The 23,066-nt window shown below is 43.9% G+C and overlaps 1 protein-coding gene across 4 annotated transcripts; it reads left to right on the top strand.

The window, feature by feature from the left end:
• Positions 1 to 446: 446 nt before the first annotated feature.
• On the top strand, positions 447 to 19,550 carry LOC104357303 (transmembrane protease serine 11E-like). Of its 4 annotated transcripts, XM_032997766.2 has the most exons (12): positions 447 to 535; positions 2,067 to 2,128; positions 7,613 to 7,674; positions 8,375 to 8,498; positions 9,629 to 9,744; positions 10,175 to 10,242; positions 11,811 to 11,974; positions 12,971 to 13,009; positions 14,737 to 14,917; positions 15,133 to 15,398; positions 15,733 to 15,875; positions 16,290 to 19,550. In XM_032997766.2, exons 4-12 carry the CDS (start codon positions 8,387 to 8,389, stop codon positions 16,449 to 16,451), a joined length of 1,251 nt encoding a protein of 416 aa, XP_032853657.2. In that variant the 5' UTR covers positions 447 to 535; positions 2,067 to 2,128; positions 7,613 to 7,674; positions 8,375 to 8,386; the 3' UTR covers positions 16,452 to 19,550. The 4 variants fall into 4 exon arrangements, with proteins under 4 accessions (XP_032853657.2, XP_032853658.2, XP_032853660.2 ...); XM_032997767.2 differs by lacking the exon at positions 7,613 to 7,674; XM_032997768.2 differs by lacking the exons at positions 447 to 535; positions 2,067 to 2,128 and adding an exon at positions 5,537 to 5,590.
• Positions 19,551 to 23,066: the final 3,516 nt, after the last annotated feature.

Below are 23,066 nucleotides of genomic sequence, written 5' to 3'. Positions count from 1 at the left end.
TCTTGGCTAGCCAAATGATCAATTTCAAGGAAGTTCAAGGGAGCTGAGACACATACAACTGAATCTATGTCAATTTAAGGCAGCTTGATATCTGGCCTAGGACTGATCATTGTCACTTTAGATCATGCAAATTTGCTGCGTTGGTCATGCCCATAACTTCTGATTTGTTTTTTAATTATACCAAAGAAGGAAATAAACCCTGCGTCCTTGCAAAATTTTCAAGGCTCTTCTGATTTGGGGTGTTGCAGGGTGTAGTTAATGCTCTGAAAAGGCTTTGGGATTCCTGGATGAAAGGTGTGATGAAAGAAGTGTATTGTTATTGTTTTAGAGGAGGAATCATGCTACTCGGTAAGCCTCTGTCACTGGGACTTGTTGGACTTGTTCTGACTTGCCTATGACTCCTTTCTTTCCTAATTCTGGAGATAAAGCCTCAAGTCTATGCTGAGATGCTGCACAGTGCATTGTGGTGTTTGGGACAGTCAGTGCATCTCCCAGACAGAAGAGCTTCTTGCTGACCTCTCAGTGGTACCCAGAGGTGAGTGCCACAGCCTTCTGACTTGCTCCTTGGTAGTTTGGGCAGCAGGGCTATATCATGCATAGATTTGTTAGGGCAGTTTGAGCTTTGACTGATGGTGTGGGGAGAATGGCACTAGCTCTGAGCTTACTTCTGATTTTATCTGTCTTCCATGCATCAGTAATCCTTCTGATATTTCACCCTTTCTCCTCACCCAAAATGTATTTGTTTTCCAAGAATTTTCAATATGGTGACAAGTCAAGGTCGTCCCCAAAGGTTGTGGCAGGGCAGCAGGTGAGAGGCATCTCACTGCACTCCAATTCTGATCTGCCGTTTGTGCTAGTGTGGTTAGAACATCTCTCAGTCACTACAGCTGAGCTAATAGCATGGTACAAGAGGGTGAGCGGACTAAAGTAGGTTAAAGTAGCGTCTTGTGCTCTTGTTTATTTTCATGGGCTTTGTATGCAGCCAGTGAAGTGTTAATCTGTGCAGAATCAGCTTGGAAATGCACCAAATCTGGCACCAGACCATTTCACCCACCCTGCCTTGGAATGAAAATCAAACTGAAAACCCACAAAGACTGTATGTAACTGCTTGTTTGGTGTGTCGCTTCTGGAGTAGATTTCAACCAGTTGAAGCGGGACGAAGGGAGGCAGGCAGAGCTACTTTCAAAGTCTGAAAAGCAGATATCGACTGCTATATTCTGGGACTGCCAAACTAACAAAGTAAGATACTTGTCTATGACCAACACAGCTGGAAGTGGAAATCTGAGAGGTAAAGACGATGTAGAAGTTGCAGAACCTTATCCTAAACTGATTACAATCAGTGGCCATGTACTTAATATTTCCTTTACACTGGGATGGCCTCTCACATGTTCATGCAGATTATAAAGTCCTTATGTAATGAGTAGCCCTCCTAGTTCTACTAAAGCTTATTTCAGAACATGAGAGTCTTTCTCAAGATGTTGGCTGTGGCAGTCAACTGTAGAAAGAAGTGTTATTGGTCAAAGAAATTTCAGTTGTCAGCATCACAGTTATGTCCCACAGACTTCTGTAGTAGTGCCAGAGGCTAGCGCTGTTCCAACAGTTGAAGAGCTCATAACCTCCAAAAAGCTATATGCAAAATGGATGAGAGAGTAAGTAACAACAAACCTTTTGTACTGGTTGCAAAAGTGGTAAAATAATCAGGGAAGCCTGTATGAGCAGCATTTTGGCATCATGGATATAGTTACTGGTAAGCTGTGGGTTAACACATCCCAAGGACTGAATGCTGCCCTTGAATCTTGATGCAAATGACAAGAAGATATTTGGAGCTGTTGTCTTTGCCCGGATGAGGTATGCTCCTGGGAAGCAGCAAGACCTTGGTAGAATTGGATGGTTAAGTGGAGGAGCTCAATTAGGAAGTGGCAAATACATTAGTGATGCTTTATCTGACTGCAGAGGGGTGGCATGCAGCACCTGCTGTTTTTTGTGGGATGTTCAAGGGTGTGGGGAGATCAAGCTGATTCAGCGTGACGCATAGAAGAACACACACATTTTGTTTCCCTCAGCAGATCCCTTCAATGTTTGGAAGAGTTCCATTGTATCAGAATTGCTTTGGGACATACTGAGGCTGGTAAGTAACTGACCTCATCTAAACAAGGGTCTTGTAGTGCTTAGGCAGGCACTATCTGCTTCTGTTTCAATGCCCAAAGTAGTAGAGGTGGTTCCTTCTTTGAAGTGTGTAGTCCCAAGTATGTCACGAGAGCGGAGGAGAAGCGTTAGGTTGGTGCGATTACTTGTGGCAAAGGTGGGAGTGGAATTAGCATGTCTTGCTTTGTGGCCCTGTGCTTTTGCTACAGGGCTCCTGGACTAAGCCAGGTGTATTTCAGTTGTTGCCATTCCCAGCCACCCTGCCAAGGTAGGTAGCTTCAGGGACCTAATCTGGATTTTCAAATTGCACTCACCAGGCCAGCAGATTAGTTGGTTCAGTTGCCTTGTGAAAGGTCCCATTTCTAGGAAGAGTGACTGTATGGATGTGCCTGAAACCATCTGCAAATGGAAAAAATTGGTCATGGCTATAAATGTGGAGAGCCTTTCATCAGTGGATGTGCCAGCCAAGCTCTGCTGCTGTCTCTTCTGGGAGTCTTAGAGTATCGGTGAGCAGGGGTATAATAATAAATATAATAATAAATTTATTATAGGAAGACAGCAGCAAGAGATGAGATAGAAGAGGTTGCATGTTTTCTTCTAGGCAGAGTGTGGCAAAACAGTTTCAGTAAATGGCTGGTGCCAGAAAACATGGTTTAGATTCATCTAAAAGCAAATCTAAGTAGGGGTGCTATGGGGGATTAATTTAAGAAATCAAAAAATGTCAAGGGCAGATCTGTAAAACAGATTAGGGTAGCTGTTCCCTGCTTATCCAGCAGCTTCGTGACTAGGGCCTTTTCTTAGGACACATGATAAAGTTACACTTCTTTTTCTTGTCTGAACAGACATTTTCTGATAATTTCTCTGGTATTGTTCTTACTGAGGCTTTTGATAATGCACAGTAGCTCAACCAGAAGAAATGAATAAGCTCAGTATAGTGAATCAAATCCTGTGAGGCAGAGGTGGGAGCTGAACCTTCATCACTTGCACTGTGAATGAACATAGTTATCTTTTAGGGAGTTTGGTACAGCATGAGTGAGGAAAAACAGCTTGTCACCTATGTATTGTGCTTGTCTTTGGCTTTTAGGTGAATGTTCCAAATTGGAAGCTAAAGAATTAATTGGAGATTGATCAGGAATCCAACCTGAAATCCTGTCTTTTTTCTCCTTGGTTTCACAAGGAAGACCAGACAATTGTACCTCTAAAATTTCAGTACAACTTTTCTTTCTAATGTGCCAATAACTATTAATATAGCTTTTATTTCTTGCTGTATTTCACTTATTAAAATATCCTGTATCAAGGCTTAATTTACTATACCTCTCTCTAACCACAATTTTACTGTGTTTAAAATAACTTAATTCCGTACAAACATAGCTATTTCCAAAATAATGCATTCAGATGATTTTTTTTTTTTTAGTATGGAATAACTTTTTAGTGATCAAAACACAGTCTTTGGCTCAGAGCCAAGGTGTGTAAACTAGGAGGCTTAATAGTTTGCTTTCCGAGACCCAAAAGAACTGTGATATGAAATTGTCAGATGTTGCTCTCTACATGGATTGTCTTGGACTCCTTGGGAATGAAGCGTGTTTTAAATAAGAACAGGGATTGCTGGAGGACGTCTAATGTTCATCCGTAGTATTGCCAAGATAAGCACCTTTTTACTGAACTAAAAGATCTTGAGTTTGAAACTTCTCACTAATTCACTGCAGACTGGACGCTGCCAAACATAATATGTGAGGAGTTGGTTTTCAAAGCAGAGAGGACTCAGCCTTCAAGGTCTCCTGGTGGAGTCTGGCTTCGGATCGCTTGTCAATGTTTGGTCTTGAGAAATGAAAATTATTCTCAGCCATGCTGGACAATGAATGCATTGGTATTACCTGAATTCCTCTGTCTGCCCCGCTGAGAGTTAATTTGTAGCTTACTGGAGTTTGGGCAGCTAAAAAAAAATAATAATCACAGCATGTGATATAAGGAAGCAAGAAATGTGAGGCTGTACAAAACACCGAACTCTGGAAGGCATCTACACAGACAGCTGTGGTCTTGGGGGGTCTTCTGAGGAGAACACCTATCTATTAAGCAGTGCCTCTTTGCCACAAGAAGAAAGAAAGAAAGAAAGGATGCATCTATGGTTGAAGGTGATATAATCTCTGCCTCTGCGTTCATCATCACCGCAGAAGATCAGTGTTTCTCTGTCCAGTGAGTGTTGCTGGGGGAGCAGAGTTTTCTTGGTTACTAGAGTGCAGAGAAGGCCATGCAGAAGTCTGATTCCTAAACAGGGGGATCCACCTGCCACTGAACTATTTAACTACAGAGATGGATGTCCCAGGCACAGAAATCCCTGTCAGGTGGTTATTCTGGTAGAGCATGACAATCCTGTCCTCTGTGGCATAATAGCAAAAAGGCTAGGGGGGTGAAGGAGTTTAGTCGGAGGTGTAATGTGTGTGATTAATGACTGAATGCATTGAGTGGATATAACCTGAACAGTAGCTTTCACTGAACATCCTAGTAGGTCTCAGGAGAGGCAGGCTCGAAACCAGACTTAGTTGTGTGTGTATGTTGCTTTGTGAATACAAACCCTAGCATGACAGCCTCAAGGGCTAGAACTCCTGAGCACTGCTAGAAATATATGCTGCTCTAGTACAACCAATATATATTTGGTACTGCCTGCACTCGAGCTGTTCTTCAGAGTAAAGGATAGCTGATCTGGGGCCAAAGACCATCTGCTCCCTGTGTTCACGCCGATTCCTGAAATGGGTGGCAAAAGATTAGATATTTTCTAAAAAGCTAAAAACAGGAGACTTTTTGTTTCCCAGCCCTTCTGCTCAACTGGTGACTAGCATGTCTGCTGATAAAACAGACAAAAACAACAAAAAATGTGGGCTGCTGAGCTGCATCCTGCACTCATGCGTCGCAGTTGAAGGATATATAATGGCAGTTGTACACTGCGGGAGGCGATGAGGCTTGATGCTTTCGTTGTACAAGAGATTTCTCCTGTTCTGGTACTTAGGAAGATGGAAGTCAAGAGCAGCCCACTAAAGGGAGGAAACTGTCTGGGGTTTGAAGAAGTATTTCCACAATAATTTGTATATCTTATCTACAAATTAATTACCTATATGAATGTAGAAATATATGCAAGTGCTTCCTTTAAACTCTTTTCTTAAAAAATTTTAAAGTGAAATCAGTATCAGAAGTGGAGGAGGTTTTTATTCCTCATCTCCCATGTTGCCATTGCCCCCAGTGCTGCAGCAGTCCCTAAAGTATCTGTTTTGCTTTGCATATCTCTGTGATCTGTGGAGAGCAAGCAGTTCTGAAACACTGTGCTGCTACTGTTTGTCAATGTAGCTGGTATTTGCATGAAAAGGAAACAAAGGAGACAGACTGAAATGGAGGACAGTCCTGCCCGTCAGAGCACAAGTTCCACAGGCAGCAAGATGCTCGTTTCTCAAGTGTGAGTCTTAAGCTTTTGTAGCTTAGGCATAAGGCCATGTCTTGAGGAAATCTGTCTGTATAGAGATGAAGAAAGCCAGCAGTTATGAAACAAGAATACTGTTGCCTCAATATCTGTGGAGTTAGCCATATGCTGTCAGAGCTGTGCTGCATGTTCTCTGTGTCGAGCAAAGCAGGGATGTTGCTCTGATTGCTGTTCAGGTGGAAGTGCACTGGGGTGGGGACAGCTGAAGCACAGGGAACCAGTCTGATCAAGACTACTGGCAGGGGCTCAGGCTGGAGAGCAAAGGCTCTCCAGTGAGGGCAGCAGTCAGATGCTAAAGCAGAATCTTTAAAACATGAGAGGTGGCTAGCTAAGGAGGAGCAGAGGCGTATTGTCTTAGTGGGCTGTGGTGGTTAGCAGTTGGCTGCCCATGAGGTATGCTGCAATTCCGTGAGCTGAGACTTCAAAAGACTGTGAGCTGAGATAAGGATGGGAATGCTCCATGGGAGGCTGCAACATGTTAAAGAAACACAGGCAGGACAGTCTCACTGGTCTTGGGTCTTTATCCAAATCTCTGTGTTTGTTAAACCCTCAGCGGTAATGGATAGTGTATACAGCAAAGGTCTAGATGGCAAGAAGTCAAGGCCTCTGTGGAACCAGTTGAGCTCTGGTGTGTGTATATTATGTACTTACTTTGGAAACTGCAAGTTGCATTAAGTAATCTGGGCCATCCCGGGCTCTCAAACTCTTATTGACTGCCCTACAGTCTGTTTTGCAGAACCTTGCCTTCAGGGAACTGAGCTAGTCTAGTGGGGAGAGAGCTAGATCTGGGGAAAACTTGTACTGTGCATTGCCAAAACGTGACTTTGCCCCAATAAAGCAAGCAGAATGGGAGGAGAGGGACTAGGCTTCTCCAGAGTACATGACTCTGAAGCAGAAGGCTTGATTCTGGTGACCTGTCCTGTGTATTTTGATAACACTAAGCTGCTGCTTGTGACCACCTGCAGTTGTGGTGCTGGCTGAAACTATCCTGCTTAACTCCTTTCCACCATGCCACCTGCTTGAGTAGGTAAAAACTTCTCTGCTTCTCTTCTTAAGCAATGGACTGGGATACCTGCTAGCACTCTCGCTAGCCAAAACCGAGCTTTTATGTGAGGTTAAACTCTGAGTTGTTTCCAACTTCCCTGTCACTTGCTGAGCACACCCTAACCGCGTGCAGACCTCTCAGCTGCTTCCTCTGTGGCCCTATCTTTTTTTTTCTTCTTGCTGTCCTCCCCCCCCAGTTTGCCTTGATTACCGTCTCTTATAGCTTTGCTCGGTTTTCTTGCCCTCAGGGCAAAACGTATAGCCTCATTCTGCTCTCCCACAACTTCATGTCCTTTGCTGTCGTGGATCTGTGCATCATACCCTTGCCTTCACTGTTCAGCTGCTCAGCTCACTTCCTAAGATGGAGCCTCTGCTGGTATCCTGCTCTGCTTTTGCTGATTTCTTCTTTGTTACCCTGTAGTCAGAAAACCTGCAAAGACTTACTCTCTCTGCCTGCCTTTCTGCTCCTTCCTGGCCATATTTTCTCATAGGTGGTTCAGAAATGGCTGTGCTACAGGCCTGAAAAGGGGAAACCAGCATTTAATATATCTGGTTCACAGCAATACAAACATGGGCTGGCAGGTGTAAAACAGCATGGTGACTAGCCAGCTGAGTGCCTGCTCCCCAGAGCTGGCTGCTACTGTTTGTCATTCCAGGCACATTTGAGAGATTATCCCATGTGATTTTCTGATACCCTGTACTACTGCCGACCATGATGTAGAGACTCAGTGTGTGGCCTGACAACAATTACTACATAGTGTGCTGTGGAATTACTACGGATCTGAAGTGATTGTGCTTAGGCTTTTGCACCATCCTACTCAAAGCTACCGAGGACATGCACAAAAATGCACTTTTCCTAATGTTCTTTTACTTAATGCTGCACAGGAGGACATAAGTAGAGGAGAAAGCCTTATATGCCTCTGTCCATGAGTCAAGTTCTCAATCCTTTTACAGGTGTGCTGTTGACTTTCAGCAAGTCACCGAGTCTGGGTCTCATTATTCTGTAACATTTACACGTGAGTAGCTATGTCTCTCCCCTCTGACAGACTCTTTGGTAGGAGACAGGGTGTAGTGTCTTACAATGTATGTGTGGTTTTGGTGCAATAAAACCCAAACCCTGTAGGGGATCAATAAACATTACCACTTATACCAACTAAAAATAACTCAAAGCTCTGTTAGATGGCATCTCTGGTAGCCTCGAGTATCCTTGGTGCAGAAGTTATTTCATCAGTTGTGAATCATTACATTTATGTTCAGTTTAAGCACCTGTGTAGGCAACTGCACTTGAAATCTGTGTAATATTTCTTGATGGGAAATTGTCTCTACTAGCAATACCTGCACAGCTTTAGATTTTCTCAGGGGTGCATGTGAGACAACAGAGGCAAGTTAGAACATAGGAAATTCTGACTAAATATAAAGAAAAAGCTTTTGCCATGAAGGTGGTCAGAGACTGGATCAGGACTCATGAGAGACTGAGGGATCCCTGTCCTTGGAGATACTAAAAACTTGTCTGGACAAAGCCTGGAGCAACTTTCTGTAGTGGGACCTGTGTTAAGCAGAAGGTCAGACCTGCAGGATCCAGAGGTCCTTCCCAACCTACCTCATTCTATGAAGTTTGTCAGCTGAGCTAAGATGTGTCAGATATAATTTGGCTCAGGATGCACTATTCTTATTGTAATGGAGTTGAATTTCTCTGTATTGTTTTCTTCCATGCAGATAGTGATCTAGATGGACAGAGGAAAGAAGCATATAGAGCCGTGGAAGATAGCAATCATTGTTGTGTCGGTGATAGTAGGCTTAGCCCTCATCATTGGCTTGATCACACTTTTTTTGTGCCACGGTAAGTGCGCCACTGTTTTTGTTGTCATAAGTCTTCAGGAATCCATTGTGTTTCACCTGCTACTATGGTCTTGGATTTAGGTATAAAATTCATCCCCTGTATAGAATCTGCATAAGAAAACATACTAGACCCTATCCAGGATTTGAACTGATTAAAAAAACCTGCAAGAATACTTCAAATATAATTTACTTGAAGCAGGGATTTAAATTTTGTCCCTCTGTTTCTTGTCTTGCCCTGGTGCCTCCACTGGTATCCATGGTTAACCAAAGGCCAGGAGTCTTCTGTGTAAGCCAGGGGTGTGTCTAGTACTCAGGCTATGCCTAGTAAGCTCGATCTTGAGTAGGGTTTTTGCAGAAACTGAACCTGGCACCTTTAGCTGAGGATATTCCAGAAAGAGAGAGGGCAGAGATTTAGGCTTTCTGGAGCCCATGAGTCAGTCCTTGCTGCCAAGGTCCCAGTTTCAATAGCAGATGAATGAAGCCAAGCCATTACATTCCTGGTCTCTGAGATACCAGTGTGAGGGATTTTGAAATGCCTTCCTGCTGGGATGGAACTAATTGTGCTGCTGTCTCAGCTCACCAAGAGTCAGCGAGGCTGTGGCTTGCACTGGGACACTGAAATGGCAGAGCTACAGCTTAGCTTTACTTTTTGCTCACTCTGCATTATGGGCCCCCCCCTCTGCCATTCACCCGAGAGCCACATTTTAAGCTTAAGCTGAGTGCTGAATGGATGCAGACAGCTCTGGTCCACCTGCCTCTCAGAGGGGCAGGGGCATGGGCATGTCAAAGTGACTGTGTCTACTGAGTCAGAAGGGATGTATGTGGGCTGGTGTCTCATGCTGTGCTCACCTCAGGCTGAGAAGGTGGTCCCCAGAGAAATGTTGTAGTGGGTGTAATTTAGAGCTACTTGGTATGGTACTCAAAATAAAAAAGATCCCCTAGGTGGTCCAAGTAGCAACAAGATGATCCAGAGCCCTTGTTATCCAACGTGCTGCTAAAGCTGTAATTCCACAGCTGACAGGGTCATAGCCAGCACCTGAGAGCCTTGCCTGTGCCATGCCATGTGAAGTACTGTGCATGTTTTTTTGAATTGTACTGAAAGTGATCATCTACCTTTCCTCTTCTCTGTAGATCAGGACCGATACTACAATGCATCTTTCCTAATCACCAATGTCAAATATAAGTCTCAGTATGAAAGGCAAACCACAGAAGAGTTCAGGCACCTGAGCCAAGAGATTGAAACCATGGTAAGCTAAGATGTTTCACTGTTTCTGCATGACCTATGGTGAAGAGTCTTGCGATTATGTGACTGGAATTAAAGAGTTAGGGATGATTATGCCTCATCCTTATGTGGCTGGCCTTACCTTTCAAACCTTGCTATAGTGGGCTAGAGATGCATCACTGACTGTGTGCAAGCAGATGGTAAGCACAGGTGCTGTCTGTTCCAGCAGCCCTGTGGTGGAACAGGCACCCGCTGAGCAGAAGGGACAGTAAAATTGGCCACCTCGGCTGTTTGTTTTGGTTCTGCATCCTCTGATGGAAATTTAGCAGTAGCTTTGGTGTAGAGGTGGAGATCTGAAGGCATTTTCTTGTGTTTCAGAGGCTCATAAGACTGTTGTGTCTTGAGAGCATGTACACGTTACAGATGTATTTTAACACACTCTTTTCCTTTAACAGATATCTGCAGTATTCAAGGGGTCCTTTCTAAGTAAAAGGTACATCAGGTCCCATGTTGTGAGCCTAAGGTAAGTAATGTGAAAGTCAGGAATAAGCAGGGATGTGATAAATATCCTTTCTTTCTACCCTTTGACCATATGGAGCACCTATGACCTGGTTGTTTATGCTTGGATTATACCAGCAGGATGACTAAGACTTGGCTGGTTGTTGTTCTCTGGTGCTCACAACACTGAGGGCTAGGTCACCTTCAGAGGTCAGCAAGGAAGAGAAATTTAGCCTTATACTTCTGCAGATTGATTACCCAAACACCAGCTGTTTGTGACTGATGCAGTAACTGAATTACTAGGTGATCCCAGTCTTCACTACTAGTTAAGGGCTTGAGAGATGCAGAGTCAGCTCTTATTCCACTTAATGCTTCCTGTGGAAGCTCAGGCTGGCGTTTACCCCTTTGCATAGTGTATAGCAGGAGATGACTGTTCGTTCCCTGAAAAGGTCTGAAGGAATAAATGATTCCACTGTGAGATATGTTGATATGGAGTTCAGGGAAGGAGGCAAGTGGGAAATACAGGTATAAAGGTCCTGTATGAGAGCTTTTAAGTCTTTCTTTTCTCTGCAGTAGTTATGTATCACTCTCAGTGATAAAAGCCATTGCTTCCCCCTCCTTCACATTACTTTGGTTTGGAATTGTATTTCTATAAGGCTTAATTCTGCTGTGGAATATTTTTCCCTAGACAGCAAAGAATGCCAGACTTCCCACAAATGTCCTTTTCCACAGCACTTCTGGGCTTTCTTGCCTTTACCTGTCTCTAGATGGAATTTGTCATTTCCTTAAACTGTTCTACATTGTTTTCTGCTGCTGATTCCTACCACAAGCCTCTCATACTGTATCTCAACTGAAATTACAAAACTTGGGATCTAGACTTCAAGCAACCTCTTTACACCTTTTAGGTTGGCCAGTGTATCTCTTCCAAGTGTGTTTTCACTACAGATACCCTGTTGTGCAACTAGGGACTGGACCAGCCTTTCCCTCTAGACTTCAGCTAGTTTTTGCTTAGACTGTTAGTCTAAGGTATTGGGCCCAATATTTTATAGACAGTAAGTGATCATGCCTTACTTGGATAACTCAAACAATATTTCGAGATTTTTGTCTCTAGATACAATGAAGCTAACTGGCCAATAAATGGACAAGTGACTTAAATGGAAATAAATGCCAGAAGGTCTTTTTAACTTCTGTGGATCTAAACTGGGTCTTTTCAATGGCTGTTAGGAATGGCCTGTTGGATATCTGTTGAAGGGTTTTAATTTGCTGTATTCTTACTTCTGCCATCTGTGTCCTACTGACTGCGAGCTGTGTGGAGGCCAAATGGAGTGATCCCTCCTCTCCTTCTCAGCTGTACTACTTACAGCAGTTCCCAGAAAACTCCCTCTGATCATTGTTATAGTGAGAACCAAGCCTTTTGCTTCCTGCTGCCATGTCATCATCTTCCTTTACTTGTGTACAGCTATGCTATTTTTTCTGTATGTACGTGCAGACCAGACCTGTTCTCATATAAAGAAGGCACACAGTGCAAAGCAGAAGAAAGAGGATTAGTGGCCAAAGAGAGAATGATACCACTTTGTTTTTGTTGGTTTGCAGCCCAGATCCTGGTGGAGTGCTTGCATCTGTTGTTCTGGTATTTAAATTTGCCACGGCTGACAGTAAGGCAATGAGCTGGAGTCACATCAACCGTGTGTTACGCAGAAGGCTGAAAACCAGCTCCACATTCTTGAATGTTGACCAGTCTACCCTCAGACTCACAGGCAAGTGCCTTAGGTTTGTGTGTTTAGCTTGGAATTTGTTCCTCATACTTTGCAGTTCTTAGTGTAATGGATTTTACCTTAGTATGCAAATATGGGCTACTCTTGTTGTCTTCTTTTGCCTTCTCAAAGTTGTTTGTTATGGCTGACAGCCTGGGAACTTGGAAGAAGTAGCATGCAAAGAACTAAAGCATACTGGCACTGATTGATGTGCATGAGCTCTCCTCTGTGCATTAGAAGCTCTCTCTGTGACCTAGCTCTGTTGAATGAGCTAGTCCTGTCCCCTGGTTCATCAAAAAAAGACCTAACTTTGTGACCATGGTTTCAGAGATTACTTTAAGGGACACTCTGAATTAGACAAGAACCTGTATTGCCAGGTTCTGAAATGCAGAGTCCTCAAGCTACTAAAAAAATGCAGGAATGAGATGGTTCCCTTCTCTACCCTCTGCCATTTCCTTTGCTTATTTGTCAGATTGCTGTAGCAAGTGTTCATAACAAAACCCCAAGGTTCCCTGGGCAGTAACCCTCTCCCACGAATCTGTCACTGGTTACCATCAGAATCTCTCCGAGGGTTTTTTGTAGGAAATAAACCAGTAACGTTTCAGTTTAGCTCCAGTCAATCTCAGCACTGCAAATCTGTGAAGGCTGTTTTGACCACTTTGCCATACTGAACCTGAAAAGATGCATGTGGGCATTTATATTGTGCACAGCTATGAGTGCATGTAGATGTTACTTGGACCTATTTGCAGTCAACTGCTGCTTTTGTTAGCTTTGAGCTAAGGCAAGAAAGATGTATCCTTTGGCCTTACACTTTCAGTGAGGAACAGAGGCTTAATTTGAACTTTTCCAACAGAGCAAATTACTCCTTTTACTGTACTGTTACTCCATGCAGCAGTGCAAACCATTTAATTTGTGTTTTCTGGGTACAGGGAGGGAGTCTGTGTTAGATCATGTAGCGGTGTGAGATATACTCACTGTGGTGTTTGCTTTTCATTTCAGAGTTGAATAAGGAAAAGGGAGATAACCTTTTAAACAACTGTAAGTACAAATGCTTTATAGAAAAGGTCTGGGAACATGGTGCTATAGGTTCTGTTTGCAAGATTCTTATGCTTTTGAGATGCAGGTTGAAAAAAAATAACTTGTTAAAGGTACTAGAGCGGTAGATAGTGCATGGAACAATTCAGGTCATTTTCTTGCAGTCAGGCTGGCTCTGTAGTGTTTGCAGAATCAGGCATTCTGACTTGGTGGTGGGAAGCACTTGCTTTAATGTTGGTTATGAGAAGTAGGGGCATGTAGATGAGCTGCTGTTAATGAGCTTTGCACAAAGACTGCAGTTGTTGCGGGCCAAGATCCTTGCTGGAATCCTTCTGAAAACATTTTCCCTCCTGCCCCCTCCTCCCTGCAGAAAAGTTTGGCAATAGACGTCAGTCAGATTTGAGCTGAAGTCTGCAACATACAGGGAAAGGCCAGAGGGTGGGAGGGGAGGAGGAGCTGTCCACAGTGAGAGCACAGCCCTGGAGAGGGGCAGGTTCTGAGTCCCTCTCCTGTTCTGTGCTCCCCTCTGAGGTCTTCTAGCTCCTCTGGAAACAGGGAGACAGCGTAAGTCCCTTCCAAGGGGACATCAGTCCCCTGCATGGGCTCAGAGCATTTGCACATTAGCTTTCCATCTTTAAATGGACTCTGAGAATTAACTGGTTTGGATCTAACTTTTTTCAGCTGAGTGTAATACATAACGTGCTGTTGGCATGGTGGCTGTAAGTAAACTGTTGGAGGAAGAGGATGCTATTTTTTTGCTGCTGTTATCAAGGCTGACCTGGAGGTGATCTGACAGAATCCTTTCTTTATTTCATTAGTTTGTGCGTGTTTTTTTTTTGTTGTTGTTGTTTGTTTGGTTTTGTGGGTTTTTTTGCCAACCAGTCTTCAGCAATTTTATGACACTTAAAACTACACTGACTATGTTGGTATTGCCTTTGCTATACAGGTGGGATGTTACAAATAACGCGAAGATTGCCTCCATTGAGCTCACAAGTGATGTGCAGTGTCTGTCTTGTGCATATTTTGGTGGTGATGTGTGTATTAAAGTTTACAGCTGCCTTGGCGTAGTAGTTTTTTATGTGGGAGTTCCTCAGTATTTTCGTACTCAATTTTTAAGATGTCTTTTTAAAAACACAAACTAAGGATTTTCTTTTTTTCATACAGTACCAAGAGAGGTTTAGGGTTTGGATGAAACTTACATGCCGTTATTATGAAAGATGTATGAATGTAAATGCTTAAGTTAATTATCAGTGCAGCTCTTTGTGTCTAATTATCTGTGTGTGTAACTGTGTGCACAGACACACTAATGGCTACATATGTTACCTTTCCTTCTGTACACCTCTACTCAAATATCAAACAAAGCAGGTTTTGTAGAGGCAATGTTTTTTTTAACTAGGTAACAGTTACCACTGGGGGGAATAAAGGGTGTCTCAGACACACAGCCTGCAGTTCCCACAGGTGTACACATGAGCTTGTGTGCCTGAAAACTGGCTTAATGAAGAAGTAGTGATTCTTCTGCTAAACTACTCTGTTTACCCTACATCTGTCCAGAGACGCCTGTGACCATGACAGTTGGTTTCCCTGCTGCTGGAGGCACTGCTTTAGGTGAAGGCTGTCTCTTGACACCCCTGCCCTGTCACGCCTCTTGCCTGCAGCCATGAGGGCCTTTCCCAAAGTGACACCCTGATTTCCCTCAGTCAGCTAAAGCAGAGCTGCCTTTTCTTTGACAGGCTGTGGAATACGAAGACAGGCGTTCTCCTTCACGGGCGTGGAGAGAATACTTGGCGGGCAGCGCGCACAGGATGGGGAATGGCCGTGGCAGGCTAGTATTCAGCTCGATGGGACCCATCGCTGTGGTGCATCAGTGATCAGCAATACGTGGCTAGTGACTGCAGCCCACTGCTTTAGAGGGTAAGTCAGCAGCACCTTTCTGATCCTACAGGCCTTAGGACACTTGGGTGCTCTGAGCTTTCATGGCCCACTAACGTCTGTATCTGCTGAAAGTCTGGCACTTCTCTGTCCCTTAGGCAAGCTTGGCCACATTGCGTTTTGATGCCTAAATGGAGAGCTAAGCTCCTTTGGGGATCATTTTGTGTGGCTGTGACATAACCTCGAATATTTTGTAGAGTAAGAGATCCTCGGAGGTGGACTGCCAGCTTTGGAATCCTGCTGAGACCTCCAAAACAGAAAAAATTTGTCCGAAGAATTATAGTTCATGAAAGATACAGTGATTTCGTCCTTGACCATGAATACGATGTGGCTGTTGTGGAACTTGCCTCTGCTATTGAGTTCACGAGTGATGTGCACAGTGTCTGTCTTCCTGAAGCATCTCATGTTTTCCCAGAGAACGCTTCCTGCTTTGTCACAGGTTGGGGAGCTCTGGAGAATGATGGTGAGTGTCTCTTGCCTTCCTGTGCCCTGTCACGGATGTAACTGAGAAGGCTGCAGTTGAATTCAACTCTGAAGCATGTATAAAAATCTTTGTCCATTATTCTAAAGAGCATCCGATGAGGATGAAAGTTGAACAAGGGTTATGTTTGGCAACAAGTGAAGGATGTTGGGGTGGGGGGGGACGGACGGACTTTCTTCTTCCTCAGACATTGTCTGGGTAGGTCCCTGCATTGTCTGTAATGGCAGAAAAACTGTAGGAAAATCTGGCTCCTCCTAAGCCTTGAGTATTTTAGCTTGCATACACTGTCTGCAAATTCTAATGCCACTTCTTCTAGGGTATAGTGTTAATCAGCTTCGACAAGCAGAAGTGAAAATTATCAGTACTACGACTTGTAATAGAAGACAAGTGTACGGTGGAGCGATAACAGCTGGAATGTTGTGTGCTGGATACTTGGAGGGGCAGGTGGATGCCTGCCAGGTAAGTCTTTTCATAGGTAATAGTAAAAAGGAAATACGTGGAGTGGGAGGTGATGTTTCCTGGAAATCAAAAATACTTTGGGGAATCTTGGTTAAATTTATGGGGTTCGTTATCTTGACAGATGTCAATTAAGAGCTTCATGGCTCATGGGCTGAAGTCTGCACTCTGGTGCCTTGGCGTTTATATATAATGCACATGTGAGAGAGTACAGATGTGAGGGTGTGGAGCAGGAGAGACTGAATTAGACAGAGGCTGGCAGCTTCTGTCTTGTCTGTAAACCGTGTGGAGGTAGAGTTATAGCTGTGGTCTGGAGACAAATATCTGTTAGTTGTAACAGAACAATCTGAGCCTTGCTGCATCAGTGAGGTGAAAACTGTTTACCTTGTTCCTGCCTGCTGACATTTTTCTCCTTAGGGTGACTCTGGTGGGCCACTGGTGCATGCAAATTCCAGAGGAATCTGGTATCTTGTGGGAATAGTGAGCTGGGGAGATGACTGTGGCAAGCCGAATAAACCAGGGGTGTACACGCGAGTGACTTACTATCGAAACTGGATCAACTCCAAAACAGGCATCTGAAACCTGCAGCAGGTTAAGTTTTATGGGCTGTGCACGGCAGCTACTCTGACACATTCTGCTCTGTGGTTACCCTCTAAACAGCTGCTGGGCTAGCTTGTGGTCACCTATCAAGTGCCAGCAAGCTCAGAGTAGCCTAGGACTTGAAATCGGTTTGACCTGCAGCCAGACAGGAACAGACTTGACCCACATGACAGCTGTCTGTCCAGGAAGTACTCTGTCAAAGGGACAACAGCCTTCTATATGCAATATACTGATGCTTTTTTCGCTGTGGCCAAATGTCCTGGCCCCTACTTTCCTACCCCAGCAAAGCATCGGAGCCCAAACAATCACTTACCAGCATCCAAGACAAGTTATAACTAAAATGCTTCCCACCCATTTTCTGTGTGCTCCCGAGGCCCCATCTGTCTGTAGACCAGCTACAATTCAGCCCCTGACTCGAAGGCTCCTGTGCTTCTGAATTCTTCTTGAGCTTTTTCCTGCATCATTCCAGGGAGCGTACTCTTAATGAAGAACGGAAGATGGCTTAGAGAAATCCTGGTGCCTAATATCATGTCGGACTGTTACTTAGGTGAATGGAGAATTTTTCCTTGCTATGTTGTCCTGAAAAAGGAATCAGTGGAAAACACCAGTTTCTGTCCGCCTTTGAGCAAGTGTATGTACACCCACCCACTCATCGCTTCATATGAACAGCCCCTACTACAGTGTTTGCTGTGAGGGCGACTGCTGGACTGAAGACCAAAACCCACTTTATGTGCATACCCATCTGTTGTTATATCAGAGTATTTGGCTGAATTAATTTCCATTTTTAACTTTCCACACTGTATTGTTCTGAATAAATCCTTGTCTTTTTGTGCAGGATGGAGTATGGTAACAATCTCAGTGTAACCATTGCCCAAAAAAAACCCCTCTCAAACTGCTTATTCTTGTGATTGATGTTCTCAAGTCTCTATTATAATTTAATATGTGCATCGTAAAAAAAAAAAAAAAAAAAAAAAGCTTCTGTGTTACGATGGAAATACTATCTCCTTCAGAGCAGGACAGAACTTCTGACTGACCCGGTAATCTTATGTAAAGATCTCTCTCTTCTGTCAGGAAGTAAGAATTGCCTGTGTCTCGTTGTCAGACTACAGCTAACTCCTTTGATCTCAATCACACAAACTTCATATTCTCTCTGACTTCATGTTTTCAAGGAGCCCATGTTTCAGTCTGCCAGGTGAATCTCAAACACTTTCTACCCTCCAGCAGCAGAAAGTGCTTGTTCCTGATGAGGATGCTTTCCTTGGTGTGTCTGCAGAATTTCCAACACTTTATGTGAATGCTGATCCTGACAACAGCAAATGATGTGGTCTTAGTTGCTAGATAATGAGCCACTCAACTGCTCTTCTTTTCCCTCTATGGTCAGAAGAGCAAGAACTCAGCGAAGGAGATATCAGCCACACTGCCAAAACTCAGAGCTGGTCCAGTGTGGCAAGCAAGCGTCTTATGCCAGGCTAGAAAAAGCTAATAGCAGGCTTTTGGCATGCTCATAGTTAGAAGATCTGGGGAAAATGGGCCCTCAGTCTTAGGATTAAAGTGTTGTTCAAATTGAGTACAAGTCGGTTGACACAGTCAACGGTAGTTCAGGGGACCCCCCTCTGCACTATGCAGCTTGCTGCAAATGCTGCCAAACAGAGCAGCAATCCATTGAGTTAACAGAAGTATTTTGAGTACACATCCTATGATCTAGCTGCTTGCCAGTACAGAGAACCATGCTTTTCTAGAGCCTCACTGGAGGTACTGGAATATTTGGATGCCCAGAGAAGGTCTGCATGAAAGACAAGAGTCTGCAGCTGTTGTGTGTTCTATACTTGCATGTATCAGGAAACCTGGCATTTAAATTTTTCTCAGGGAACTTTTCTTGTGGAATGCTGTGAGCTTCAGAAACAAAACTTGGTGTCTTAATTTCTACATAGGGAGTAAAAAAGTGTCAGGCTGGTTCTGTAGGTCTGAGTCCAACAAATCTCATTTTAGCCCCGTAAGCAGAACATGGCTTAGAAGTATATTGCTTGTGGAGGAAGTTTAAAGTAATGTATGACAAGTATATGTGATTTTTTTTCTTGCCGGTAACAATTGTCTTACCAGGACAATGAATAAAATTTGATCCTTGTGAAGAAAAGCATCATTACAAGATGCCATGAGTTTACAGTTCCCAAAGCACTTTAGGCTTGGGTTTTCAAGTGGCATAATGGTTTCCCTATCCTGCTGGATTTCATGGTAACTTGGAAACCTAATATTTTTAGGCTTGCAAATACTAGCTGTCTCACTAGTTCCCCAAAACAGATAAGTAGAGGTCCAAAAAATTAATTTTACATCTGTGAACTTTCCAGTTGTGCTTATTTTGGGTACAAAACCAGAAAGACTTAAGCATTTTACTCTGTATCAAGGGCTGCAGTAAATACCGTTCTTCAAAGTGGCGTACACAAGGTTGAAAAAGTGAACTCGTCACTTGCTTAAGGAGCTACCAGTTCTGAGTATCTACTCGAGAGATGCAGTACCTGATCCACCTTAATGCTGAGTGCCAGCACAGTGCAGCCAGGAGTGGGGCTGAACAGGACCTGACATCTGCATGGTCTGTGCTTTAGGAGCCTTTACTTTGGACTGCCCTGTGGACTTTTCCTGATAGCAGCTGAAACAAGTCTTCTGATCTGGTTTCTCCTGGAAGCAGTGTGTTTTACATGCTCTGAGGCCTCTTGGCGATGCAAAGCAGTATAAATGGGGGCTGCCAAGAAGAGCACTTGAAATAACATCCCTCATCTCCTGGGAATGTTGGAGCAGGATGGATGTGATGGGTCTGAATCCCTTACTCATGGCAAAACTACACTCATGTCAGCATTTTCTGGCTTTTCCTGAGGAGAAATTATGGAAACCTGAAGCAATGTAGGCAGCCAAAATGTTTTATTTGGTTTAGGAAGCCTAGCAGATTTGTATTTCTTTTAAGCTGCAGTCTCAACTATTTATGAATCCACAAGCTTAATCATCCCTCAGCCATGTTTTCATAGGAATTAACATTTTCAGTCGAGGCAGAATGGGATGTATCTAACTATACAATTATGCATGACACACAGGAATGTAATTTATATGTAAACTTAATAAAACCTGTTAAAAATGTGTTTCCTGTACTTGTTCATGTCCTGTGTTACGGTAAGCATCTGCAAGATGGGGACGACTGTTTTAGAACGTGTTACACCACGTACTGGTTTTTATGTAGTCTTAACCACCTGATTCTACTGACTTGTTAGAACAGCATAACAACTGTTAGAAGAGCAAAATGCCACCCGGGCTTGGGCAGAATTTACCTTCCTGGCCAGAGGCTACCAAATTCTGTGTACAGGCAACACGAGGGCCCGTGCCAGCCACTAGAGGGGTGAATGGTATTGTAAAAGAGCCTTGAGCTCTTGGCTGCTGGTGGTGCTCTGCTCCAGCTCAGTAGGGAGGATCTGGAGGACAAGGCACTGTGTCAGTGTTGCCTTGAAGATGCAGAGATGCTCCACAATTGTCTTGCAAAGTTTGAGGAGATTACAGCCATTTAGTGTAGGCCTCTGCAGCATTGGGTGAGTTTTGGGCTTTCCCCCCTCCCCCGCATCAGAAAGTTGGCATTAAATGCTCCCCTTTAAGTACAGGGTGATGTGGCTGTGAGCAAGGGGCTGAGCAGGTTTTGCCTGCTTTCTCGCTACACCATAGCCAGACCTTTGTCCTGTGGAAAAGTAGAGTGAAAAGGCACATTGTCAGGTATTGTTGGCATCATGGGTCTATTTTCTGAGCTTGTCAGCCTTCTTGCAGAAATATAGCGAAGAGCAGCATTAGTTTTGAGAATCTGATAGGGTGGGAGGTTTGCAGTGGCATACAACTGCTGTTTGCTTTGACTTCCAACTTTGACAACTCCTGATGGTTCTCGCAGATTGAAGACACTTACTAGATAACTTCTTGTTCCTTTCCCATCAGGATGGGAAACTTGGTACAAATTGCACCATATTCTCAGCTTCAAGAGCAAGCTCTTGATGAGTGAAACATGCTGGGGTTCATTGATCCTGGTCTATAATACCTAAGAGCTGAAGGGATGGTCTTAGAATTTGAGACTCTCTAAGCTTTATTGCAGTATTACAGGATATGCCAGGTTGGCTATGGATGGGAAGGTGGCTGTTTACTTAGAAGAGCAGTAGCCCTTTTGTCATGTTTTACTGGTTCAAATGCAATAAAGGGAGCCTTAGAGACAGTCTTCTTAAAGGACATAATTTTAACAGATCTGATCTTCTTTTATTTTTATGGCTTAGGGAAACCTGCTTTGTGCTGAGTTTCTGACAGAGCACATGCTGTGAATGTGACACTTAAAGCATTTACGAACATTCAGTAGCTGGTAACTGTGCCATCACCCAAGAATATGTTGAGCTGGTGTGGCTGTATCTGGGTGGGGGAGCTGTGTGATTGGAGTTTCTTTCGAAGGGTTGGAAGTGAAGAACTGAACAGAAGAATAACTCACGTTTTTCTGTATGTGTGGTTGAACCACGATCCCTCTATAAAACATAGCTATCATTATTTCAGCTTGCTGAGGGTCTTTGATCCATTATAAATACCAAGAGAACTTTTTTCAGAATTCATCTGGTTAGAATAATTCAGAAACAAATACAACAAATGGCAGTTAATCTGCTTTATTTTAGGATAAATTTTTATTTTTAATTGAACTCATTCTTAAATGACACTTCCTTTGAAGAATATTTTGTTTGCCATTCAATGCTGGTGGCTTTTTCTCAGGTGCAAATAAATTGTTTCTGTAAAGACAGAGAAAAGGCTTTTGGGAACTTGTTATCCAAAAATGCAATTATTTTTTTTTTATATAATCTTGAATAGGCCCAACAAATTGCATGTCTCTGATTTACTTCATTAGCTACTGAATTCCTTTTTCCCGCTAGTAAACCTGAAAGGTGGTACTTGCTCTGTGATGTTTGTCCCCTGGGCCACTGGGCAGTCCCTTCCTTGAGGAAGGACTTGCCACCATCCAGAGCCGGTTTTAACCACAGGTCATTCTTTCTAAAGTCAATACCAACAGCTGCTGGCAATTGTCACACATCTCTGACCTTCCCCAGACCCTTGGGATCACCTGCAGTCTGCAGCTGGTGGAGTTGTGACCCAGACAGTCTGGCACTCTTCTCCAGGCCAGTGGAGATGACCTGCATACCAAGGGGAGCTGTTACTGGGATCATTCTTTCCTTATTGGACATACCAGATGGAGGGACTGTACTAGGAAATAATGTCTCCCATGCTAGAGGGTGGTGAGAACATAAGAAAAAAACTTCTTTACTGTAAGCGTGGTTGAACACTGAAACAGGCTCTCAGGAGAGGTTATGGAGTCCCCATCCTTAAAGATATTCAGAATCCAGCTGGACATGACCCTGAGCTCCCTGGTCCAGCTGCCTGTGTTTTGCCAAGGAATTTGGGCTACACCATCTCCAGAGCTCTTTTCCCACTTCAGCTACTCTGTGATTCTGTTCTTCCAAAGTTTTGTTCTCCTAACAGCTTCAGGGAAAGGCACATGGCCATGGCTAAAGGGCAAGTACTGTCTTAGATGAGCTGACTGCTTCTCAACTGTTTCTGTGACGGGTGAGTGCTCTGATAGACAACCTAAAGATGACTGACACCAGGTCATCTTCATGCTTGACCCTTAGATGCAGTACCCAGCGCTGTTGTCCCCAACTTGTCTGACACTGTTACCATTGATGGAGTAATCAATGAAAATATCAGGGCATGGAAGGGAAAACAATCCATTCTGTGCCACCTAGGTAGACAGCAGGTTACCCAAGAGTGAGCTCATCTGGAAGGTCTCTCACGGAGGCAGCAAGCTGAGTGGGACCCTCATTTGGTACTGAGCAGCCCTGCCTGAAGCACGCTGCATTTTTCCATCAGGGTGACTCTGCTCCTGAACTGTGGCTGAAAGGACAGTCAGAGTTGAAACCGCTGCAGGATAGAGATCTTGGGCTTGATTTTCATTATGTTTAATTTACCCTGTGAAGCCTCAAAGTCTAATGCAGTGTATGACAAATCAGACACTTGATCACAAGAATCACCTTTAGGATTTTGCATGCTGCTGCAGAGCAAACTGGAACAGATAATAGCTGTGGCAGAAAGTGTCTCAAAGAGCCAGACTCCATTTTGGCTTCCAGCAGGAAATTTAGCTGCAAACAAATAATATGAAATCAAATCCAAACTAACCATTTTCTGAGGACATAGTGATGTAGGAGAAATCTTGTTCTGAGCGCGTTGCCTTCCGCAGAGCTCTGTGTTAGTGCTTCCAGTGAGGCTGTCTCATGCTTCTTTTGTGTGAAATGACTCTGCTGCCGCTCTTTTGTTTATTTTGAACTGCGCCTGTAAAGGTTTTCTTTTTATCTTGATGTGCCTTATTTCTTTGTAGGCCTAGTCCAATTCATATAAAGATCTCCTGCCTCTCTGGAGATGCTGTGTACGGTGAGTGGGAGCAGAGGATTTGTGCAGTGGATGTTAGCCTGAGTGCTAGGCGACACCTGGAAGAAAATGCAGGCTGGCCTGTTTCCCTGCGCTGCGCCGCAGCTCTGGCTGAGCAGCTGC

Source organism: Tyto alba, unplaced genomic scaffold, assembly GCF_018691265.1.
Source record: "Tyto alba isolate M040663 unplaced genomic scaffold, T.alba_DEE_v4.0 Super-Scaffold_23, whole genome shotgun sequence".
Classification (NCBI taxonomy): Eukaryota; Metazoa; Chordata; class Aves; order Strigiformes; family Tytonidae; genus Tyto; species Tyto alba.
Note: the sequence above shows the minus strand (reverse complement) of the source record. Positions and strands in the feature narration are given on the sequence as shown.